At 43.2% G+C, this 26386-nt stretch overlaps 1 protein-coding gene across 8 annotated transcripts in view; it reads left to right on the forward strand.

Annotated features, from left to right (window-relative positions):
- The window catches only part of LOC140486903 (NAD kinase-like), a 109295-nt gene that overhangs the window by 60491 nt on the left and 22418 nt on the right, over window positions 1-26386 (forward strand). The window contains exons 1-2 of one of the 8 annotated variants that reach the window (XM_072586002.1): window positions 16026-16310; window positions 21642-21931. The exons of 6 other annotated variants lie outside the window; for them this stretch is intronic. In XM_072586002.1, coding sequence (XP_072442103.1) covers window positions 21840-21931 — 92 coding nt within the window. In that variant the 5' untranslated portion in view covers window positions 16026-16310; window positions 21642-21839. Of the gene's footprint in view, window positions 1-16025; window positions 16311-21641; window positions 21932-26386 lie in introns of those variants that run through there. One more of the 8 variants, XM_072586003.1, reaches the window with a different exon arrangement.

Here is a 26386-nt window from a genome sequence, read left to right on the forward strand (position 1 = left end):
TGTGTTTTTCTCATTTGATGTCCCTGATGGAAAGCTCTGGCTGAAGGTAGCAGTAAGATTTTCATTGGCTTTCTCTCAGCATAAAGGTACTGGCAACTCCCAGCTAGTTTGTCAACTTTACTGAGTGAGCTGTCTCTGTGGATTATATAACCTGTCCGTTTCTGTGTAGAAGAAACATGGAAAATAATGAAACTGCGGCAGCAGAAGTAATTGAGTTTGACATGAATATTGCTCACTTTTTAAGAAAGTATTCATAATATGTGGAAGTTATTTGCCAAAGAAATTTAGGCAAAGTGAAGTACAATAAACCTATTAAGTTATGAAGAAATGTTGGAGTTCCGTGGCTTAGAGTAGTGATAATACAGCAAGCCACGCGCAAGGAACATCAGAACCTGCCTTTGATTTGATTTCTCTTCAGATGTCAGCTGATCTGAATGTATTTCCAACAATTGGGTTTTATTCTCACCCAGCTTTGCTGAGGCTAATCCCTCAGTTGGAGGGACTGTCATTTCAGCAAAGGTTAAACAGGTTGGGACTCTACTCACTGGAGGTTAGAAGGATGAGAGATGATCTCATTGAAACGTATCAGATTCTTGAGGATCAGTGTTGAGAGGATGATTCACCTGATGGGACAGTCTAGAACCAGTCTCAGAATGAAGGGGCACAGTTTAAGTCTGAAATGAGAAGGAATTTCTTCTGAGGGTTGAGAGTCTTTGGAACTCCTTGCTACAGAGAGCTGTGGGGGGCAGAGTCCTGATGTATATTTTAAGGCTGAGCTGGATTCTTGATCAGTCAGGGAGTCAAGGGTTAGGGAAAGGGCAGGAAAGTGGATGGGAGGAATGTTGGATCAGCCATGATCCTATTGAACGGTCGAGCAGGCTCAAGGGGCCAAATGACGACCTCCTGTTCATCTTTCGTATGGCCTTATGCTAAGGTGCATAATTTTGTTGTGATTGAAAACTTGACAATGGGAGACCAATTATCATGGTTTTCTTGACTTTTCAATATTACCAGCTACTTAATGTTCATTTCCAATACTTAGTTTTTTGGAAGATTCCGGATTTACAAAACTGTCACATTTTGTACACAAGCCCCTGCTATTACACAGATACCTGAAGATTCTCTGCAGATTCGGCCAAATGGAGATGGGACTCTGTCTAACAAAAAGTAAGGGACCTTTTGGTAATTTTCTGTTGATGCAAAATATCACTGTTTTTGAAAAAGCTATTGGATAAACGGCAAAACAGTCAGGCAGAGATCTTCAGCATATCTTACAAAATACTCCTGGAATTAAATGTCATGCTTAAGTGGTGGATGTTATGATCAAGGAGGGGAGAACCATTGTGTCTGAGCTCATTTCTTCCTTATAAAAGCTTTCTGATTTTTATTGGTTTAGTTTTCAAAAAGTGAAAGGCTTTCATTTCCTTGTTCACCTTTTTTTCTGACAACATAAACTATAAATGTGAGCAGCGGGCACTCCCTGTTTGCTTGGTGTCTGTTCCCAGTCTCTGTTCCTTTGAACTTTAATTGAAATCTGGAGCTGGGGACAGACACTGCACCATGTGTGGGTAAATTCTCAGATGGCCTCTCCTGACACCACCTGACTCTATGGATGAGTCTTAGTGAAAACAAACACCTGATTGTTTCTGAGCGTTCCCCTTTAATCAGTACTCCATGGAATAGGATGGGGTTTGGAGCTATGAACAGACTCTCCTTTGTGTTGAGATGTGCGTGTTTTGTGGAGATGAATTCGTTATTTGGAGAAGCAGATAATCAATTCTCAATGATATTATTCAACATTTAGCCCAACAAAAGTGAGACAATGTCTGGACCTATGGTGAGGAGTTACTGAAATAGTGATATCAACAAGTTTCATCCCACCTTCAGAATGCCATGGACAACTCTTAAGTATCTGTCTCGTTCTTGGACGCATGCGTCTCCATCAAGGATGGACACCTCAGCACCACACACTCTACCGCAAACCCACAGACAACCTCACAATGCTACACTCCAGCTTCCACCCAAAACCTATTAAAACAGCCATCCCCAATGGACAAGCCCTACTCACACACACAGGATCTGTTCAGATGAGGAGGAACGTGATGGACACTTGGAAGTACTCAAGAATGCCCTCGTAAGAACAGGCTACGATGCTCAACTCATCGACCACCAGTTCTGATCTGCCACAGCAAGAAACCGTAATGACCTCCTCAGGAGACAGACACAGCTGCAACTGACAGGGTCCCCTTCGTTGTTCATTACTTCCCAGGAGCTGAAAAACCACGCCATGTTCTTCACAGCCTGCAACACATTATCAATAAGGATGAGCATCTTGCCAAGACCTTCCCTGCGCCTCCACATTTCACCTTTGACCAACAACCAAGCCTTAAACAGATCATGATTCAGAGCAAACTACCCAGCCTTCAGGACAACACCCCATACAACCCTGCCATAGCAGCTGCTGCAGGACATGTCAGAGTATTGACAGTGGTAACGTCATTACACGTGGGGACACCTCCCACTGTGTACGTGGCAGGTACTCATGTGACTCGTCCACTGTGGTCTATCTCATACGTTGCAGGCAAGGATGCCCTAAGGCACGGTACATTGGTGAGACAGAGCAGACGCTACAACAACTGATGAATGGATACCGCAGAACGATCACCCCATGGCAGTGTTCCCTCCTAGTTGAAGAACACCTCAGCGGTCCAGGGCATTTGGTCTCAGAGCTTCAGGGACCATCCTCCTAGGTGGACTTCAGGACAGGCAACAATGCAAAGTTGCCAAGCAGAGGCTGATAGCCAAGTTTGGTACCCATGGGGAGGGCCTCAACCGGGAGCTTGGGTTCATGTCACACTACAGGTGACTCCACTGCATGATCATGCATGTGCGCGCACACATGCACCCTGACATACACTGACACCCACGCAGACCCCCTCTCTCTCATATGCCTACACATACACCTTCCCCCCCCCCCCCTCCCCCCATTCTCTCACTGACATGCTCACCCTCTTACACATTGTCGCTCTGTCGCGCACACATGCAAGCTTATGGGGTGAATTTGTTTTTGCAGAATTACATTTTATTTTGCTCAAGAACTGCATAAATCCATGTAAAACTCTAAAACTATCCATAGCATTGGAACACAGACTTCACACCTATTGTGTAAAAAGCTGAGCTAACTTGAGAATGCAATTTAAAAGAAGTTCTGGGATTTACAGATCAAAGATGCAAGTTTTAATCTAAGATTGTTTATTGGATCACATCTCCATGACGATTGACTCCTTTGGCTATAAATTCTGCGAGCATAATCTGAACCTCCACAATCACCTGATGAAGGAGCGGCGCTCCCAAAGCTAGTGCTTCCAAATAAACCTGTTGCACGATAACCTGGTGTTGTGTGATTCGTAACTTTGTGCACCCCAGTCCCACACCGGCTCCTCCATTTCATGTAAGGATATCTGTCTGCCATTCTCGCTGCCTGTTGGTGTCTCAGACTCCGAAAGGCACAGAAAATCTCTTTTTTTTTTCCTCTTGTGCTCTCTAGTTGAAATAGAGAATTTTGAAAGGGGACAAAACCTGATGTGACTCTTGCTGCTCCTGTTTGGGGCTTCAGAACACTGCAAGGTCTATATAACCTGTGGCATACATCCCAGTGTAACTGGGAGGAGTGTGGTGTTGATCAGCTCCACTATTCCGCGTGCTGACTCAGAATGGAAAATCCCAACGAGGCCATCAAAATAGCTGATTTGCCCGACTGACCCTTCCTCATTCCTGCTGAAGGGCTTTTGCCTGAAATGTCAACTCTCCTGCTCGTCGGATGCTGCCTGACCTGCTGTACTTTTTCAGCACTACACTCTTCACTCTAATCTCCAGCATCTGCAGTCCTTACTTTCGCCGAGTTACTCAAAACAAAAGCAAGTCATACAAGATTTATTTTTTGACAGAAGTCACATGCCTCCAGGTTATAGTCCAACAGGTTTATTAGAAATCCCAAGCTTTCGAAGCGCTGCTGTTGAACTGTTGTGTAACTTCTGACTTTGTTCATCCCAGTCCAACACCAGCACCTTCACATTGGGTTTTGTTTTTGTCATAACTATAAAAATAAAACTGTTTATTTGGGGGGGCAGTAAGCTTCTCTATTTCAAAGGTTGCGACGGATGAATTCTTGGTCAGTAGGAGAATCGATGGTTATCAGATGGCCTATTCCTATCCGATTTCTTATGGACTTTAAGGAGAAGATTTCTAATTTATGCAACTTTGACTCTACCCCTTCAAATACCCTAAACGCGCACCCACACAATCATGATTACAAAAAGCAGACCAGTTGTCACCCAGACTGTGGATGGAAACAGATTACAGACCAGGTAAACAAAATTCTGAAAATCAAGCATCCAGATCCCATGATACAGTTATTTTCTGCTCATTTGATTTTGATGAGATGCTGTTGTCTTTTGGCTAATGGTCATTCATCAATCATTGATCGATCAGGTAAAGTGATAGAGTCATAGAGATGTACAGCACGGAAACAGACCCTTCAGTCCAACTCCTCTATGCTGACCACATATCCCAACCTAATCTAGTCCCGTTTGCCAGCACCTGGCCCATATCCCTCCAAACCCTTCCTATTTAAATACCTATCCAGATGCCTTTTAAATGTTGCAATTGTACCAGCTTCCACCACTTCCTCTGGCAGCTCATTCCATACACATACCAGCCTCTGTGTCACAAAGTTACCCTTTGGGTCTCTTTTATATTTTCCCCTCTCACCCTAAACATATGCCCTCTAGTTCTGGACCCTCTTCTACTCCCCCCCACCCCAGGGAAAAGATTTTGTCTCATTATCTTATCCATGCCCTTCATGATTTTATAAGTCTCTATAAGGTCACCCCTCAGCCTCCGACGCTCCAGGGAAAACAGCCCCAGCCTGTTCAGCCTCTCCCTGTAGCTCAGATCCTCTAACCCTGGCAACATCCTTGTAAATCTTTTCTGAACCCTTTCAAGTTTCACAACATCTTTCCAATACGAAGGAGACCAAAATTGCACGCAATATTCCAATAGTGGCTTAACCAATGTCCTGTACAGCTGCAACATGACCTCCCAACTCCTGTACTCCGTACTCTGACCAATAAAGGAAAGCCTACCAAATGCCTTCTTCACTATCCTATCTACCTGTGACTCCACTTTCAAGGAGCTTTGAACCTGCACTCCAAGGTCTCTTTGTTCAGCAACACTCCCTAGGACCTTACCATTAATTGTATAAGTCCTGCTAAGATTTACTTTCCCAAAGTGCAGCACCTCTCATTTATCTGAATTAAACTCCATCTGCCACTTCTCAGCCCATTGGCCCATCCGATTAAGATCCTAGTGTAATCTGAGGTATCCAACTTCGCTGTCCACTACACCTCCAATTTTGGTGTCATCTGCAAACTTACTTACTATACCTCTTATTCTCACATCCAAATCATTTCTATAAATGACAAAAAGTGGTGGACCCAGCACCAATCCTTGTGGCACTCCACTGGTCACAGGCCTCCAGTCTGAAGAGCAACCCTCCAGCACCACCCTCTGTCTTCTACCTTCGAGCCAGTTCTGTGTCAAAATGGTGAATTCTCCATGTATTCCATTTGATCGAAGCTTGCTCACCAGTCTCCCATGTCAAACACCTTACTGAAGTCCATATAGGCCACGTCTGTCATTCTGCTATCATCAATCCTCTTTCTTTTTTAATAAACTCAACCAAGTTTGTGAGACATGATTTCCCATTTATAAAGCCACGTTGACTATGCCTAATCAGTCCTTGCCTTTCCAAATAGATGTACATCCTGTCCTCAGGATTTCCTCCAACAACTTGCCCACCGCCGATGTCAGGCTCACTGGTCTATAGTTCCCTGGCTTGTCCTTACCACCCTTCTTAAACAGTGGCACCGCGTTAGCCAACCTCCAGTCTTCTGGCACCTCACCTGTGACTATCGATGATACAAATATCTCAGTAAGGGGCCCAGCAATCACTTCACCAGCTTCCCACAGAGCTCTAGAGTGCACCTGATCAGGTCCTGGGGATTTATCCACATTTATGTGTTTCAAGACATTCTCCTCTGTAATCTGCACATTTTTCAATATGTCACCATCTATTTCCCTACAGTCTATATCTTCCATATCCTTTTCCACAGTAAATACTGATACAAAATACTTATTTAGTACCTCCCCCATTTCCTGTGGCTCCACACAAAGGCCACCTTGCTGATCTTTGAGGGGTCCTATTCTCTCCCTAGTTACCCTTTTGTCCTTAATGTATTTGTAAAAACCCTTTGGATTCTCCTTAACCCTATTTGCCAAAGCTATCTCATGTCCCCTTTTTGCCCTCCTGATTTCCCTCTTAAGTATACTCCTACTTCCTTTATACTCTTCTAAGGATTCACTTGATCTATCCTGTCCATACCTGACATATACTTCCTTCTTTTCCTTCACCAAACCCTCAATTTCTTTAGTCATCCAACATTCCCTACACCTACCAGTCTTTTGTTTCACCCTGACAGGAATATACTTTCTCTGGATTCTTGTTATCTCATTTCTGAAGGCTTCCCATTTTCCAGCCGTTGCTTTACCTGCGAACATGTGCCCCAATCAGCTTTCGAAAGTTCTTGCCTTATACCATCAAAATTAGTCTTTCTCCAATTTAGAACTTCAACTTTTAGATCTGGTCTATCCTTTTCCATCACTATTTTAAATCTAATGGAATTATGGTCCCTGGCCCCAAAGTGCTCCCCCACTGACACCTCAGTCACCTGCCCTGCCTTATTTCCCAAGAGTAGGTCAAGTTTTGCATCTTCTGTAGTAGGTGCATTTACATACTGAATCAGAAAATTGTCTTGTACACACTTAAGAAGTTCCTCTCCATCTAAACCCTTAACACGATGGCAGTCCCAGTCTATATTTGGAAAGTTAAAATCCCCTACCATAACCACCCTATTATTCTTACAGATAGCTGAGATCTCCTTACAAGTTTGTTTCTCAATTTCCCTCTGACTATTAAGGGGTCTATAATACAATCCCAATAAGGTGATCATCCCTTTCTTATTTCTCAGTTCCATCCAAATAACTTCCCTGGATGTATTTCGACGAATATCCTCCCTCAGCACAGCTGTAATGCTATCCCTTATCAAAAACGCCACTCCCCCTCCTCTCTTGCCTCCCTTTCTATCTTTCCTGTCGCATTTGTATCCTGGAACATTAAGTTGCCAGTCCTGCCCATTCCTGAGCCATGTTTCTGTAATTGCCATGATACCCCAGTCCCATGTTCCTAACCATGCCCTGAGTTCATCTGCCTTCCCTGTTAGGCCTCTTGCATTGAAATAAATGCAGTTTAATTTGTCAGTCCTACCTTGTTCTCTGCTTTGTTCCTTCTTGCCTCGACTGTTTTGACTCACTTCTTTTCTCAACTGTACCAGTCTCAGATTGATCTTTCCTCACTATTTCCCTGGATCCCCATCCCCCACCTTACTTATTTAAATCCTCCCGAGCAGCTCTAGCAAATCTCCCTGCTAGTATATTAGTCCCCTTCCAGTTTAGGTGCAATCCATCCTTCTTGTATAGGTCACTTCCACCCCAGAAAAGATTCCAATGATCCAAAAATGTGAACCCTTCTCCCCTTTACCAGCTCCTCAGCCATGCATTCATCTGCACTATCCTCCTATTCCTGCCCTCACTAGCTCATAGCACCGGGAGTAATCCAGGTATTACTACTCTTTGAGGACCTCCTTACCTCCTTTTAAAATTCCTGCCTAACTTTCTGTATTCGCCCTTCGGAATCTCATCTTTTTCCTTTCCTATGTCATTGGTTCCAATGTGTACAATGATCTCCTGCTGGTCCCTCTCTCTCTTGAGAACATCCTGCATCCTCTCTGAGACATCCTTGATCCTGGCACCAGGGAAGCAACACTCTATTCTGATTTTTCGCTGCTGGCCACAGAAACGTCTGATTTTGCCTCTGAGTAGAGGGTCCCCTAACATGGTAAAAACAATGGCTGCAGATGCTGGAAACCAGATTCTGGATTAGTGGTGCTGGAAGAGCACAGCAGTTCAGGCAGCATCCAAGTAGCTTTGAAATCGATGTTTCGGGCAAAAGCCCTTCATCAGGAGGTCCCCGAACATGATCAATCGCTTGGAACCTGGTGTACCCCTCATTAGATTAGAGGCTGTCTTGATACCAGAAACTTGGCTGTTCATGCTCCATTCCACTGAGAGCCATCACCCACTACATTTCCCAAAACAGCAGACTTGTTTGAAATGGGGATAGCCACAGAAGACTTCTGTACTACCTGCCTACTCCTCCTACCTTTCCTGGAGTTAACCCATCTACCTGAATGTATCTGTGGCTTTTCTTCCTTCCTATAACTGCTGTCCATCACACCCCCTAGCTCTTGTAAATTCCTCATTGTCTCTAACTGTCGCTCCAACCAAACCATTCGATCTGACAGGATTTGCAACCAACAACATTTATTGCACATATAATCCTCAGTAACCCGTAAACAATCTCGAAACTCCCACTTCTGACAAGAAGAGTATATCACTTTCCTAAAGGCCATTTTGCTCCTTCCAATCTACAGACCCAGAAAAAGCACCGTCGTATTGCTCTACAAAAAACTGCTCCAGGCTAACTTAATACTTCTGGCTTACGTTTTTAAACTTTAAGTCAAGAGACAGATCCCAGTAAAAACCTATAATCAAGAAAGAACCCACTGTGCTCACTATTGTAGATTTACAGCAAGGCTATACTTAAAACTATTTACTTACCTGTTTCTGTGCTGTCATCTCTCCCAAACAGGTTCCTCCAAGATCAGTTGTGAATTTTGCTGTTTGTTAAATTTTCTTAGACACACTCCCATGTCCAGTGATACATGAACTCAAACAGTAAAGGCAGTAACTGTACAGGTTCACTGCTGTCAGTTATCTGTGTATTTTCTTTCACGCTCTCCCTTCCAGACCATGTCCTTGCTGCCTTTGTTTGGCTTTCTTCGTTTTAAAAGTGCCGTTGTTTGACTCTGTTTTTACTCCAAAATTCCAAAACCATTACAACAGCATATGAAACAGTAATTGCTGCTTCTGGAATTGGAGGGAATCCCCTCCAGCGCCTAAAATACCTCAAAAAAGGAACAGCTGTTACAGCTACAAATTTTTCCCAACCTCCATCTTGGATTACGCAGTATCCTTTAGGACCTGTCTGGTACAATTTTTTTTTATTTTCAGCTTTCTTGGTTTGTTTTTGTCTGTTTCCTGCACGGGAAGACAGAAATGCAGACAGAGAGCGTGAGGCAAGGTGCTTTCTCTCTGCACGCTCTGGATGTTCCCTCTGCTTTTGGCACTTGCATTGTGTTTAAACACTCTGCAGCGCAATCCTTCGGTGGTTGCCAGGTGGAATTTCTTTAACTCAAAAGATCTTTGATAACACTCCGTCTCCCATTCTCCCTCCAACTGATTCCAAAAAGCAGCATAGAACAGTGCACCGTAACAACACGCAACACGTTGATTTTCTAATTGCAAAACTCTCCTGGACACCCAGTGTTAACAGTTCAATGTCTGCTTCAGTTAATCATTCCAAAAAAGGAACATGTGCTGGGTGGAGGGTTTCTACATACAACTGACCTTCCTCCACTCGATCATCATACACCTCTCCAAACCTGGTGACGCTTTTTTTCCGTCATAGCTCTTCCATTTTGGGATTCGAAGAGACTTACCAGGATATTGCCAGGTATGGAAGGTTTGAGTTACAAAGAAAGGTTGGGACTTCTTTCTCTAGAACGTAGGAGGTTGAAGGGTGACCTTATCGAAGTGTATAAAATAATGAGGGGTGGAGACAGGGTTCATGGTAGTTGCCTTTTTGTTAGGATGGGGGGGATTTGAAAACTAGGCACATTTTTAAGGTGAGAGGAGAGAGATTTTAAAAAAACATACAAGGGCATTTTTTTTTACAGAAGAGATTGGTTTGCATGTGGAATGTACTTCCTGATGGGTACAGTTACAATGTTGAAAAGACATTTGGATAAGTACATGAATAGGAAAGGCTTGGAGGGAAACTGGCCAGGGGCAGGCAGGTGGGACTAGATTAGTTTGGGATTATGGTCAGCATGGATAGGTTGGTCCGAAGGGTCTGCTTCCGTGCTTATGACTCTATCCAACTTACTGCAGTTAATTCCCAGGTGTTACAAAATGGGGTAAACCCCTCTGCTAATTTAAACCCGCAACACAGAAAAGATTTGTCCCATGCAGTAATCTGTGAAAATTCACGGGGCTAAACACTATTTAAAGTAAAATTAATAACTTTATTTCTTACAAGTATAACAGAGAATAATTAACTAACCACTATTTACAAGTCATTCCTCTAACCTACCTTTTACCTTCCCCTTCTACAATACTAGTCTGATAAAACTCCTGATTAAAATTTACAGAACAACACTTCTTATCTCAAAACCAGGCAGCTTTCAGTTTTCTCTGTATTCCTGTCTTCTTCTTCATGGGGATTCTGCTTCACAGTACCATGCCTTTTCCTTTAAAGGTACCTTTTTAAGAGAGCTATTTCTCTCGGCAGTGTGCAAGTGTCGTTGGCTTTGTAGTTCTCCCCTCAACTGTTCAATTTTCCCCGGCCTTATACACCCAAAACATCAGATTGTGTCATTGGCTTTTAAGATTCTCAATATACTCAATTCAAACTGGATTGGAGTTTGGTATTTTCCAGGGTATAATTTAAACTGATTGGCCTAATTCAAATCTGTTTTGTCATTTCCAGACAACCAGCTACCCGAGTAGCTGGAGCATGTTACATTGTATCTTTTTTCAGAACACTTGGTGTAGTCAGGTAGTTTTTTTTTCTGGCTTTTAACACTCTTAAAGATAAAGTACACCCACATCTTCATAACACAGGGGAATTCCCACTCATGATGATGTCTGTGTGTGTGTCTCTCTGTCTCTCTCTCTCTCTCTGTTGCGCGCTCTCTCTCTGTTGTGCTCTCTCTCAGTCGCGCTGTCTCTCACACGCTCTGTCTTGTGCTCTCTGTCTCATGCGCTCTGACTCGCACTCTCTATCTCGCACTCTCTGCCTCGCGTGCTCGCTCTCTCACTCTCTTCCCTCCCCTCCCTTTTTCAAATATTCGTACAAGAGTAAACATTGTGCAGAGTGTCCCTGGAGCTTCTTTAAGTAACTGAGGCACTTTGCTCTTGGGCCCAGTGTCTTCCCCTTTCCTGAGTGATATGAATGGTTCTAGAATGCCCTCCTGGCTATTGTTGTGACTGTCCCTCCATTTCCTGTTTTAGTCTAACCCTTACATTTCCTTTATGAAGACCAAAACAAAATGCTCACTTAAAACTTAATTTTCCTTTTGGTGTCCATTAAGGCCAAACCTGTTCCCTGACTTACCACTTACTGTTTTCACCAAGTGTTTTATTTTTCTTTTTAAATGTTATCTGCGAATCTCGCTTGGCATCTTGCCGGTTTTTTTTCAAGACAGTTGCGTACTTTCCATAACCTTGTTATTAACTGATAAAACACCTGATACTTGTCATCGTCCATAAAAGATGGAGTGTTGCAAAGCGAGGTTATGTGAGGAAATGAGATTGCTATAATCTAATTAAGAGTTTGATGGGGTTGGATCAACGTTTTGCCTGTGTCGCAGCTCTGCTTATTCAGTTTGATTTGGCTTCCTGGGATATGGACTGGCTGAAGGTGTGTACTATCCCTGTGATATTTCCTCTGACCTGGAACAGGTTTGTAACTGCTCCATGCCTCCGTAGTATCTGAGATCAGGGACTTGCCATGGTGGGAATTACCATCCGAACCTTCCTAACCTCTCCGCTGGAATAAAAGGATGTGAAACAACCGAGCTTTATCCTGGTGTGGGAATTCGATAATTGGCTGGCAGTGATTTAATAGATAGATTCAGGAAATGAAAACTAGTCCAAAGTAGTTTCAGTCTTTTATCCCTGTTGCGGAAGTCTGAAGCAAGTGCTTAGTGTTTCCTTGTGTGTTTTGTGTGCTTTTATTATGTCTAATTAAACACCAGGAAATACATTTCAAAAACTACTGTGCAACAATAAAATCACAATAAGGAGTTTCTTGTCCCCTGTTCTGTCAGGTGTAACCACAAATAACGAAGAAACAAATGGTCTTGTAACTATCTGTAAGGAAAGCTGAGTTTACTGGAAGGTGACTGGAACTAGAAACCAAATGCCTTTTGGGTTTTTGAAGAACCATAAAACCCTATGGCAAGTAGCTGCCTGATTCTGCAAATGGCTACATTTCAACTTTGAAATCTTCAGGCGATCCCACAACACTAACTCCTATCAGCCAGTATGTATCTCACTCAGCTCAGTCGAGATACATTAAATGGATAAAGAATCTTGCAGCATTAGTGAAGGTTAATCAGCCAAGCGAAGGTGTGTGGTTGTATCTCGTTCCTTTTTGCAGTTTAGAGCAGTTTTCAGGGCAAGGAACATGACCTGGACTGCATCTTGCTGAAGCTGCCTCCTTGCAGACAGTGTTCAGATATTCCACCCCTCCCCACCCAAGAGTTTACCTCCTTTTTGAGATGAGGCAAATATCCAAAGCTTATCTTTCTTTCTGTGTGACCAGTCTAAGGTTATTTACAACCTTCTCGTCATCCTTTGCTTCATTTAATTGTATCATCCAGATTAGTTCATCAAACCCGGATGGATTTTGACACAATGGCAGTGGGTTTGCAAAACGGAGGCTGTATAATTGCTGGTTATTTTAGTCTTACACAATGGTATTAATAGTCTGGAATCTACTGCCTGGAAGCCTAATGGAGACAACAATCCCTTTCCACATGGAAGGAAACAAACACAATGGTGCAATGATCAGGACCATGGGGCTATAGAGAGGGAGTGGTACTGTTCAGGGAACTGCCTTAGAGAGCCAGTCCACACCACCACCTGTGGTACAGGATTTGGTTTGTAATCCCAGAAGGAGAAAAAAAGTCAGTCTCCAATGACCTGGGTGGACAAAGTTAAAAATAACATGACACCAGGTTATAATCCAACAGCTTTCAAAGCACTGCTCCTTCATCAGGTGGTTGTGGAGAATAAGATTGTAAGACACAGAATTTATAGCAAAAGTTTACAGTGTGGTGTAACTGAAATTATATATTGAAAAAGACCTGGATTGTTTGTTAAGTCTCTCATTTTTTTTAGAATGACCATGTTGGTTTCAGTTCTTTTATACGTAAATCGCAAAACATTTTTTAAAAAAGTTTCATTTTCAGTTGAACTTTAACAATTGGAGTCATGTCAGCCCAGATAATGTGATGAAGGTGTCAGCTGTCTGTGAGGCTGTCTGTGTCACAATGGTCAGACTGATTCCAATCTAAAAAATGGATTTACAGAATCTTATATGGATTCATGCAGTTCTTGAGCAAAATAAAATGTAACTCTGAAAGTACAAATTCACCCCACACACTTATGTGTGCATGTAGGTGTGAGGGGTGGGTGTGGAGGTTATGAGTGTCTATGAGAGAGTGTGTGTATGTGAGTGTAAAGGGGTATAAGTCTGAGAGAGGGTGTGTGTGGGAGTGTGTGTGTGTGTGTGTGTATGTGTATGTGTGTGTGTGTGTAGTGCAATGGGCTCACCTGTAGTGTGACATGAACCCAAGGTGCCGGTTGAGGCCATTCCCATGGTTACCAAATGACCTGAACTGCTCTGATTTGTCTTGTTGATATTTAAATTGGGCTGTTCATATAGGATGGGGTTTGAGCCACACCTCCTGCACCTGAGATAGGGATACTACCACAAGAGCCCTCCAATTCCCTCGCAGATTCTGGAGTTGAAGTCTGGTGTGACCACATCACAAGTCTCTTTTTCCTTTTTCCTGGGCTTCCCTCATCACTGATTTCAGTTTAACCATGTCGAGTAAGATTTGCCACATGTTTTTAATGGAAATCTCTCTTATTTTTCTTTTGCCAAACATTTGATTCTCCAGCTTCCAGCTCCCTTTCAAAGTGTCTACTTGTTGAATCTTAGACATTTACAGAACGAGAGGAGATCTTTGTAAAACACACTAAACCAATGTGTTTGGTTCAGGATGTTGTCTGCCACCTTCTCTAGGCATCTCTTGTGTCAGAATGCCCTCTTTTGTCAAAGCTGCTGAGACCATTACTCCAAAACCCTGCCTTTGTCTCCGAAGGTATTTAACCTGTTCTTGTTCCTGTCTGCATCTGATGTTTGAATTTTTGTTCCTCAAGTGACTCTGGCCTGTGCATTATTTTTCTGTATCACTTGCTCCCTGTGTGTTTGTCTGGATTAATCAAAGTATTTTTATTGTCAGATCCCAAACATAATAGAATTATGCAATAAATGGCAGAACTCTTAGGATCCCTGAAAGGGGCAACACAAGTGGATAAGGTGACCAAAAAGGCAGACAGCACACTTGCCTTCATAGGCCGGGTATTGAATATAAAAGTTGGCAAGTTATGTTACAGCTGGATAAAACTGTAGTTAGGCTGCATTTGGAATATGGTATGCAGTTCTGGTTGCCACACTACCAGAAAGATGTGGACGCTTTGTGGAGGGTGCAGAGATGGTTTACCAGGATCTTGCCTGGTCTGGATGATTTTAGTTACGAGGAGAGGTTGGATAAACTCGGGTTGTTTTCTCTAGAAAGACAGAGGCTGGAGTGGGGGACCTGATCGAGGTCTACAGAAGTATGAGAGACATAGACAGGGCTGAAAGTCAGAGGCTTTTTCTCAGGGCACAGGTTCAAGGTGAGAGGGGGAAAGTTTAGGGGAGATGTGCAGGGAAAGTTTTTCACCCAGAGCATGGTGGGTGCCTGGAATGTATTAAGAAGAAGAAATTGGAATAACAACTCTATTGGAAAAGATAAGAGAATAATAGATTATCTAACTACCAAATAGTTAATGTTCCAATACAGTAACATCCTAAAAACACACCCTTGGTATAGGCAAGTTCAGTAAAATAGATCATCTCTTCAGCAACTCTACTCCAGGGGGAGAATTGTCAAAGAGAGGTTTCTGCATAGACTGCTTGTCACCTCTCTCTGTCAACCTTTCTTCGTGAAAAGACACCAGGACAAAATACAATTCTTAAAGCCACAGTATTGTCAATGTGTTGTATTGTATATGTTTTTGGGCCGTGTGCTTTTAAGCTGTGGGCGGCTAAGTGGAGCGCCTGTAGCTGTCTGCGCCTCCGTGCAGATTGCCTGTAGCCCTTGGCGCCTCCATGCAGAGTGTCTATAGCTGTCTGTGCCTCCGTGTGGAGTGCCTGTAGCCTTTGGCACCTCTATGTGGAGCACCTGTAGCTGTCTGTGCCTCTGTGCGGAGTGCCTGTAGCTGTCTGTGCCTCTGTGCGGAGTGCCTGTAGCTGTCTGTGCCTCCGTGCGGAGTGTCTGTAGCTGTCAGTGTCAGAAGGTTTTACCCTATTCCACGTCTGCTCAGCCCTCTTCCCTCACTTTCTCCCTGCCTCTTCCCACCTCTTGGTTTGTTTTGAATTTGAGTTTTATGTGTTTTTCAAACCGATGTTTCACTTTCAAGGATCATTTCAAAATTCCTGATACAGGAAGTTTCTCACTCGGATCCAGCCCATAACTGACGGCGGGCTGTTCTGTTTGTGTTCCTTGGCGCTTACACAATGATTTGGGGAATGTCCCCCCTGTGCGTGTCTCTCTCTCTCTCTTTCACCCACTGGAGGTTAATTGAGACTGGTAACTGGGCTAATGCTGCACTTTCTTATCCTGATGCCTGAGCTACCTAGTCGCTGTCTCTTGTTGGTTTTGTGTTCACAGACTTCTGTGCCAGTGATTAAACTTGAGGTTTTATGCTGCCGAACAAAGTGCTGGTTTAATTTGGAGCTGGTTTGCTCTGAGACTGTGCTTTCCTTCACCTACCTTTCTGCTGTTGGACTGTAAGAGGTTGGGTGAAAATATTTCCTCCTTCCCTTTTGTTCCGGGTGGAATCCCGCCCCTGAAGCTTGCTGTCTCGTACCATCTGACTGAAACAACCAGCTCCACCTCCTCAGCAGAGTGGTTTAATTTTTAACGTAATTTCTGACCCTCTTATTCTGCGGACATGCCAGTTGCAGTAGAGGAACTGTTTGACAGGGGACTGTTTGTTTATGACCAGAGCTGGTAAATGAAGGATATTGCTCTAGGCTGTGGACACGCTGTTATTTGAACCGGGTGGTATTGTAATTTCCAGTTCTGAAGCAGACAGATGAGAGAGACTATGAGAATCATACACTCTATAGGCAATATCAGCAGTCCTATGCGAAATGGCAGTTCTTGGAAATGGTAAGTGTCATAGTTTTGACCTCCTGCAGTATGTTTTTCTTGTTTGTTTTAGCCAGTCTATCTGGTTTTAAAAATGTGATTCCTAAGAAGTTATCAATGTCAGGGGGAATTGCCTGTTTGAGAGCTGACCACCTGAAATCTGAGCAGGTGTGTGAGCTCACTAGTCACAGAATGTGTTCACCAAGCAATAGTAAATGCTGCTGCAGCAGCAGTGTGTGAGATTGCAAACTGAGCCCGTCGCTTCCAGTCTGGGAAAGGAATTTTCTCATCAGAGGGAGGGCTAACTTCAGAGGGGTGATAAAGCATCACATCCAGGTAAAATGGCGCCAAACTGGGGGGTGTTTATAAGGAAGTGATGTATCAGGTCCAGGCTTGGTATGATCTGTTTGGAGGGAAAAGCAACAGAACCAAAACGTTCCCTCAGATCCCGAGGGAGATAGTAAATACAGTCTATTAAGCAGAAAGGCATTATATGATGGATGGATGTCAGATGAATTCAGTTTAAAAGCGTCCTTAATTCAGTGACTTAAGAAGGTGAGTGAAGAGTAAGTAAAATGGCAAAGTCTAAGAATACAATGGCAGAAGGAGGAAATTCCTCCAATGTGTCAGTACTATCTTGCTCGGTATTTTGACTTGATGTCAATCTCCTGCCTTTCTCTGTAACCCTGCACATTGTTTCTATTTAAATAATTATCCAATGTCCGATTGAATGTCTCAGTTGAAAATGCCCCACAACTTTTCCAGACAGTCCACGTCCTCAACCTTGACCACTCCTCTGTGTGAAAAAGCATTTGTTTCTTTTACAAAACACTTGAAATCTGTGCCCTCTAGTTTTTGATCCTTTCACAGGCGGGAATAATTTCTCCCCATTCACTCTGCCCATATTCCTCATGATTTTGAAAACTTTTATCCCATCCCTTCTCTCCAAAGGAGACGGTCCCACCTTTTCCAATCCCTCTTCATAACAACGCTCTCATCCCTGAAATCTGTCTACCCTTCCGAAACTGCAGACCCCAGAACTCTGCACAGTACTCCAGCTGGGGTCTAACCAGTGTCCTTAAGAGATTTGTTATAACCTTATACTCTGCTCTTTTGCACTCTATGCCCTTATCAATGAAACTTTGAATATTGCATGTTTCATGAAAAGCTCTCAGTCTGTCCAGCACCTTTTTAATGACTCATGTACAGATACACCCAGGTCTCTCCACTCCTGAGCAGCCTTCAGAATTTTGCCCTTTATTTTGTACTGTCTCTCCATGTTCTTTTCCACATAATGTATCACCTCACACTTTTCCACATTGAACCTCATCTGCCATTTGTCCACCCATTCCACCAATTTGTCCACGTCCTTCTGTAGTTCTACACTATCTTCACAGTCAGTTTATGATTCTCCCAAGTTTTGAGTTGTATGTAAATTTTGAAATTGTCCCCTGCACAGCAAAGTCTTGATCATTTACATATTTCCAGAAAAGCAAGAGACCCCAATTCCAACCCCCGGGGCAAGCCCAGAAACAAGCCCAGAAGCTTTCAAATTTCTGAGGAGTACGGACAGTGGATGGGGAGAAACTATTGCAGGATGTAAAAGGAGAGAAAACCAGAGAGCACAGATTTAAAGTGTTTCCCATCCCACAGCCAGGTTTGGATCCATGTTGCTACTCTCGCCCTTATTCCATAACCCTTAATGTTTCTCCTCACAAGCCTGTTGTGTGACGATGTATCGAAAGCCTTTTGGCAGACCAGGTGCCAGAAGTTCCACCTCATCAACAGTGTTACCCTCTCTCTGTTACCCCTTCAAAAATAAAATCCCCTGTTAGTTTGTAAATAGTAAGATGCAGGGTGTAATGTAATGGGGATAAAGAAGGTGATACATCCATCGAGGTACAGGGCAAGGCTAGAGTACTTTCTGTCAGTATCTACTACTGCCACAGGCAATTTCTCAGCAGAAGCTGAAGTGTTCGAGGTGAGGGCTGGGATGAGAGTTTGTCAGCACAATGTCCTAGACAGCCTGGTCATTCTCCAAGTGGCTAGGTCACCTGGTCGAATGCCTGTGTCTCAGGATCATGAAGGAAGTGGAAGTTGAGATAGTGAAGGTTTATCACAATCTTCCCTAAATCAAGAGGTAATAATCCAGATTGGAGAGTGATAAATGGGATCTCCTTGTTGTGGAAGGATGTAAGGACAGGCTGGGTTAGTTTGGATAAAGTGATGGATAAAGTTTTAGAAAACATGATTAGGGCAAATGTTAGTAACACTCAGAGAGCTTTGGGTTAATACAAGGAAGTTGACTGGGGTTTATAAAAGGCAGATTGTGTTTGAACTGATTTTTTTTGCTGATGGAGCTGAGTAGATCAGCAAAGGGAATGCAGTGCATGTGAAAGAAAGCCTTTGTTACGCGAGTGGCAATGAACAGGAACCTGTCACCTGTGAGGCTGCTGGAATCCAAGGTAATCAATAATTTCAGCAAGAAATTGGAGGTAGATGAGGGTGGAACTGGATTGCTGTCCACGTAATGACCTGAACTGAATGGGCTGTGTATTCTCATCCTGTGTCCTGAGTCTTCTCAGCAATAGTTTGCTTTGCACCTGGAGTGTGTGAGTGTTCAGGGCTGGAGTTCGCGATAGTGTGTGTGTTGTAGCTGAGGGAGTTCACTTTGGCAGTCACAGGTGTGGGTGTATGTGGGTGAGGGGGCACGGGGGATGTGGGTGTCACTGGCTGGGCCAGTATTTCCTGCTCCTCCCAGCTACCCCTGAAGAAGGCAGTGGTGAGCTGTGGTCCACTTGTTTGTCTGTCTATCACCCGAATAATTTTCTATTTGATCTGCCAATTGATAATGCCCTCTGTCTGTAGGGAGATGATGTATAAACCTGTTGACTAAGGTGTAGTTGGAGAGGGGGGGGTCTCTACTCGACGTTGGCTTCATCCTGACTGCCGCCATTGTTTGTGGCTACAGCATGTTATTGCACAGATCCTGTATACACAGGCCAAGCATCTGTCTGACCATTACGTTGACTATATTGACACTGAGCACACCAAAACAATAAGGCTGTGCTGTATCACCTGCCCTGCTAGAAACATTTAAAAGAAAAACAGCTTTGCTGATTGCATTATGGTTGATGTGTCATATCCTGTGAGCAAAGGGGTCGGTGGATTCTGTTGGATGTTCCCGGAGTAGATGATCAGCATCATTTGAGCCGAATGCCACCATTTCTACCCCAGCACCAAGCTGGAGCCTGGCTGGTTCAGAGGGAAATCTTTCCTGTCAAACCCACTCCCCTCAAATCCCCCTCCCTATACTGCCCTCCCAACAGGGGTGACCATGGGGTGTTTTTCTGTGGAGGATCCGAGCAGTTCTGTAAAGCAGGACTGTGTGCTGTAATCCCTTCTCTAGGTTGTAATTGAAGTTAAACATCAGCTTTGGCTAGAGGTCCATCACCTTAGTGGAAGCTGCTCTTTGGCCTGCCCATAGTGTGTTTGTCTATCAGTGACAGTGTGTTACTGACCAGCAGATTCCATAGCCTCAGGCAACACACTGAGGCACGCGGTGTAATGGAGCATGGGCAGCTGAGGGCCACCGGGACAAAGCCTTTCAGGTGAATGTACCGAGGGATTGGGATCAGTATGAAGCCCCTCAGGCCCTGGGTGTTCAACATGAAGATTTTGGATTTTGTGATCGTAAACTCTTATGTAATTCTCCATGGGGTGTGAGTGTTGCTGGGTTCACGGTTATCACATTTGGCAAGGTGTTGGTTATCACATCTCAGCCTGAGACAGAAACACTCAAAGACAAACGTTAACTTTTACAAATATCAAGCAAACCTTTTGTTGCTACGTGCATGAACTGACTGTCCATCCCAATCAGGTGACCTCCGCAGGCCATATAAAGTTTGCGGTATTGTCAGTATTGAATCTTGAGTCCATTCACAACTGGCTACAGGAGTGATATCTGCTGCTTCATTCACCTGGGTCAGCAAAGGTTGCTCTCCCCATTCAATGCAGCCCTAATGCGGCTCACCCATGCAGTTGCTCCTTAATGTCTTGCTAACTCAGTTCCTTGGTCTTTGCCTCCCCTCCCCCTCCAGACCAGGTGACATTCCATGTACTGACAGAGCCACATGTTTCACATCTTCCTCAGTTGTCAGTCACATCAGCAGCAAAGCAAGCAGCCAGTGAGGTTTTAGATTTGTAAGATAGAGAGTTTCAGTATGTTTTTGTGATGTGAATGTATACAGTCTGGGTGCTCCTGCCTTGAACCACTGCACAGGGGTCCGGAACAGTGAGGGTGCCATTAGAGAGGGAGATCCAGGATTTGGACCCGGTGATGTATGTGTGGGTTTGGATGATGTGTTTCTTGGAATGGGTCTTTCAGATCCAGTTCCCATGTATCTGCTCCTGCTGATGGTGTGTTTTGCTGCTGGAGTTGTCAGTGTGGTGAGGAACCTCCGTGCTGTGTACAATACTCTTGACCCTGAGCTGCATCATACTTCACTGTCAAGTGCCCTTTCACCTCTGGATCATCTTCAGAAACCTGAGCAGGTAACATCAACAGCCATGACAGGGTCAGTGCTGAGGGACCAGGCACTGTCAGAGGGAGCCCCACACTGTCGGAGATGCAGCAGAAATAGATTATTAAATTGTTTACCTCATTGAATGTTTTTGGTGAATTTACCATCTGTGAATTGTTCACGTTTCCACGAATTATAAACAGGAGCTAAACACTAAAACAGTGTGTTTGTTGTGAAATGCTTTCCAACATCTTTAGCGTGTAAAGGTGTGATATAGATCATAGACATAGAACAGTACAGCACAGAACAGGCCCTTCAGCCCATGATGTTGTGCCAACCATTGATCCTCATGTATGCACCCTCAAATTTCTGTGACCATATGCATGTCCAGGAGTCTCTTAAGTGTCCCCAATGACCTTGCTTCCACAACTGCCGCTGGCAACACATTCCATGCTCTCTCAACTCTCTGTGTAAAGAACCCGCCTCTGACATCCCCTCTATACTTTCCTCCAACCAGCTTAAAACTATGACCCCTCATGTTAGCCATTTCTGCCCTGGGAAATAGTCTCTGGCTATCGACTCTATCTATGCCTCTATATCATTGCAATTTTTTCTTTTCCTTTATTTCCTTGAAAACTCCAACCCTAAAGTTTTAAAACAAAGCTGCAGCCTGATCAGTTGGATTTAGGTCAACTGAGAATAGGCTTTACCAGTCCTGATACCGCGATCTGTGCTTGAATTTATGGTGAAGTTGATTTTAACTGAAGTTTCATCTTCCATTTTACTGCTTAACAATCATCTCACTATATTTATTTTCTCACCCACCCAGAGACAAAATTATGATCAAAAGTCACATCCCATGAGATTGGAATCTGCAATGTTGGACCAATGAAATTCTATGTGGATTTTTGGGAAAGCAGTCTTTGGAGGATAATGGATAGTTATTTTGCCTCAATTTTCACTGAAGAGGTTACCAGAGAGAAATAACATCAGCAAGAAAAACAAGATAAATATTCCAACAGTTAAAATGGAAAGGAAGGAGAGACTAGGCAAACTTGAGGAAGACCAAGCCGGGATCTGGATAAATGGATTACAGCCAAAAATGTTCAAAGAAACTGGGTAGGAAATTTCAGAGTCGCTAACATCCAGGTATTAAAATTCAACAGAGTGTGTGAATAGTGTTGGAGAACATAAGGACTAGGAGCAGGAGTAGGCCATCTGGCCCATCGAGCCTGCTCCCCCATTCAATAAGACCATGGCTGATCTTTTCATGGCCTCAGCCCTACTTACCCACCCTCTCACCATAACCCTTAATCCCTTTACTGTTCAAAATTCTATCTGTCTTTGCCTCAAAAACATTCATTGGGATATCCTCAACTGCTTCACGGGGCAGGGCATTCCACAGATTCACAACCCTTTGGTGAACAAAGTCCATCCTCAACTCAGTCCAAATGGGCTATTTTGTCCTGGATGGTGTCGACTTCTTGAAGTGTCCTTCTTGATGGAAGTGGATGTGGGTTTGGAAGGTGTTATCCTGGATCTTTGGTGAATTTCTGCAGTATATCTCGCAGATGAGTAGCAGCAGGGTACTGAGTGCCTGTGGTGGAGGGAGTGGATGTGGCGTCAATCACACGGGGCTGCTTTGCCCTGGTTGGTGTCGAGCTTCTTGAGTGTTGTTGGAGCTGCCCCCATCCAGGGGCAAGTGGGGAGATAAAGCCAGAAAAGTGTAAGCAAAATAATCAGTTTATTAAGTGTAAATATTACATTTAAGTTGAAATGAGATTGAACCTTTGAGTACTCGCAGTTGTGTGCAATTCTGGTTGTTATGTTGCAAAAAAGATTTATCAAACCTCTGGAGAAAACGGTTTTTCAAGGATTCGTTGATCAGGAAATTTTGAGGAAATTCCAGCTCACTTTGGAAAATTCAGGGGTAACCTGATACCTCGTTATTTCCTTACTGGTGCTGGACCAAAATATGGGTCAACCTACATGGAATGTTCTAGAAGACAGCTCACTATTTCTCCAGGGCAATTAGTGAAGGATAATAAATGCTGTTCTAGCGAATATCATCCACATCATGTGCAAATTAAACCAAAATTCTGTGTCTTTTAAAATGCCACATTTGGTTCAGTGAGTTAGTGAGTTGTGAGCAAAGGAGAGTCAGTGTAAAATACGAAATAATTAATTTAGGAACCATTTGCACAAAGTGAGAATGTTAGGCTCCCTACTAGATGGAGTGGTTTACTGGAAATGCTGATGTATGTCACAATCCTCCTCAAATACATGAGAGAGAAGTGAATCCAAGGAGATCAGGGCAGGATCGGGGAAAGATAATGAGTGTAGCAGGCTCATGTGAAATTAAATCCCAGCATAGGTTGGGTCAAAATATCCTTCCTTGTGGTGGAAATCATACATAATTCTCTCCATTTGACATAGGAGACACAGAGAGATGTTTGAAATCAGATAATTAGGTCTTGAGTAATTGTGTAATGCTGAGAGACAAGACAATGAAAATGGTATTTTGTGAAGGAGTATTGAATAGATCAGGAAAGGACCGATATTCGTGAAACCATCACTGGGCAGCCAATCCCAAAAACTATGGTAGAGCCATTGAAAAGGTTCAAGATTATTCAAAACCAAATTCTGATACCATAGCAGGCAAAAGATCCAAAACCTAAATCATTGGAACCTTTCACCAGACCGAACAATTAAGGGGCAATCTAATAGACTAAAAATGGAGGGCTTTTCAAAACACTTTTGTACTCTTTGTTCTAATCCTGAACTTTATTTATGATTCCCTGTACAAGTCTGTACCTAGGTACCCTGTACCTAAGATGGCGCCAATGTTGGTGCCCAAGATGGTACCTAAGATGGTGACATTTCAAACTTTTGATGCACTCATTCATGTGCACATGACAATAAAGGCTATTCTAATTCTGAATAGAATCCGAAAGATGTTGAGTCCAAATAGCGTAAAAGTATTTATCGTCCATTAGTAAATGTCTGTCATGGGGAATGGACTAATTGCTGTTATTGGATAACTAGGAAGGGACAGTTAAAATTTTTCATGCAGGATTATTAGAACCTGGCAATAGCTAGTGATGTAGTTTAAGAATTGAAAGATTATTTGTGAAAAGTAATATTAAGGGGAATGAGATCAGTGTACATAACAAGTAGAGCTGACTTCCTGAGCCAAATGCCCTCTTGCACTTAATTTATGATTACGTAATCATTGTGTTTGCTTAAGAGCTAAGGGCAACATTGTGCAGAACAAAAAATTGAAAGAACTACAGATGTTGAAAATCAGAAACAAAAACAGAAATTGCTAGAAAAAACTCCACAGATCTGTGGAGAGAAATCAGAAATAACATTTCGGGTGCAGTGAACCTTCTTCAAAACTGCAGTTCTCCACTTCTGAGGAAGGGTCCCTGGACCTGAGACATTAACTCTGCTTTCTCTCCACAGCTGCTGCCAGACCTGCTCAGTTCTCCATCAATTCCTGTTTTTGTTTCTGATTGTACAGAGCAGTGGGTGTACAAGAACACAATATGCAATTGATTAACTTCAGTGTAGATCATTTCAAGAAAAATTGCATTATGTTTAAAAGGGAAACTGCAGCTCGGTGTAAGAATTTACACAAAATTGAGGTAGCTCCACAGAGCACAGTCACTTCCCGCTGTCGCAGTTTCTCTTTCAGGCGCACCCTTCCTGTTCTGCATCCAAGCTTTGGGTTTTCATTTTAAGTTTCACATTCTCCATTGGGTGAACAGTTTGAAAAGTAAGGCTCCCCCACAACTTGGAGAATGTCATTCTGGACTCACTGACACTAGACCAGATCTAAGCTCAACAATCAAAAATAGCTCCTAGCTATGAGGAAGGAAGGTGTGGGAGACCACATTCTTAAAAGATGGAATCTTTGAAACCATCACCACAGATGATGGATAATGGAGGTCACCAACACAAGAGGGTGAGTGAACGGTTACTGCTCAGAAAGACGTGACTGAGAGAAGTTCTTCAATACTGCGGTGCCCTGGGAGGCAGGCTCCTGTGCATCTACAGTTAACTGGTGATGAAGAGAAGATACTTGACTTTGTCGAGTCACAGCTGAAAACGTCTCTGTCAACAAATGATCCAGAAACATACACTGTTGGAGGAACTCAACTGGTGGGGCAGCATCTGTGGAGGGAAAACGACAGCGAGAACTTCCGAAGTTCTGAACAAGGGTCATTGGACCCTGAAACACTAACTCTGTTTCTCTCTCCAAAGACCTGCTGAGTTTCTTCAGCAATCAGAAAGTGCCCCTATTAATCTTGCTAACTTGCTCAGAATGTATTGTTTTTGAGATTGCTTGCTGGTTGTTGTCAACTTATCCAAATATTATCTTTTCTCCTTGATTTTATATGCAACCAAAAAGCAATCAGAAATTTGTTGGTTTTATTTCAAAGAGGACAACAAATGTATATACTTTCTGAAGGGTTCAGGGAGAAAGTGGGAACTGGGGGCTGAGTTGGATGATGAGCCATGATCATGTTGAATGGGGAGCAGGCCTGACAGGCCAAATGACCTATTTCTGCTCTTGTTTTGTGTGTGAGACTCCATGTAGCATTGTGGTAAGGAGGCTGGAGAGGTCCCATTTAGGATGAGTCAAGTATTCCAATTTAGTTCCTTGGTGTTGTGTGATACTGGACCCAGTGCAAGGTAATCCATTTTCTATACCTGGGGCGAGCAAGAGATTTGAATTCAAAAAAACTAAACTCTGGTTTAAACCTGACAGAATAATTTTGGCTGATCGTGTACCAGGAGTTGTTCATTTAGAATTTTAGAAGCAGACCTCCAGCGCAGCTGATTACCTGCTGTTAGATAAAGCCAAAAGTCTGCACCCTCGATGTACTTGATAAATTTGACTCTACTGCATCAATCAGAGCTCTGTTTGCACAATGCATTGTTTCTCAAAAAGGTTACCAAAAGTTTAATTGCATCAGAGGTAACTTATCAAAATTCATAAATCAGTGTTTGTTTATCCAAGTTTACAATTTCCAGCATTAATTTTGTTGTAACATTTACAGAAGATCATCTTAATGAGGTACACATCAACAAGAGAAATTTAACTCCATGTTTACTGATGTCAACTGTGACTCGAGCTCACCTTCTCGTCTGTGGGTCGGACAGTTCTGGGTTCGATACTGAGGGAGTGCTGCACAGTTAGAGGCTAGTAACCTTATGTCTTAATCACAAAAAGATAGACTGCATGAACAGCAAGTAATTAGTAAAACGAGTGGACTGTTATTATTTATTGCAAGAGAATAGGAGTACAAGCATTATGCTTCAGTTATATAGGGCCACTGGTTATAGGCACAGAGATGTACAGCAATAGAAACAGACCCTTTGGTCCAACTCATCCATGCTAGCCAGATATCCTGAATTAATCTAGTCCCATTTGCCAGCATTTAAACCCTTCCTTTTAATATACCCATCCAGGTGCTTTTCAATGTTGTAATTGTACCAGCCTCCACCATTTCCCTGACATTCCGTACACACACCACCCACTGTGTGGAAAAGTTACCCCTCAGGTCC

Source organism: Chiloscyllium punctatum, chromosome 16 (genome assembly GCF_047496795.1).
Source record: "Chiloscyllium punctatum isolate Juve2018m chromosome 16, sChiPun1.3, whole genome shotgun sequence".
NCBI lineage: Eukaryota > Metazoa > Chordata > Chondrichthyes > Orectolobiformes > Hemiscylliidae > Chiloscyllium > Chiloscyllium punctatum.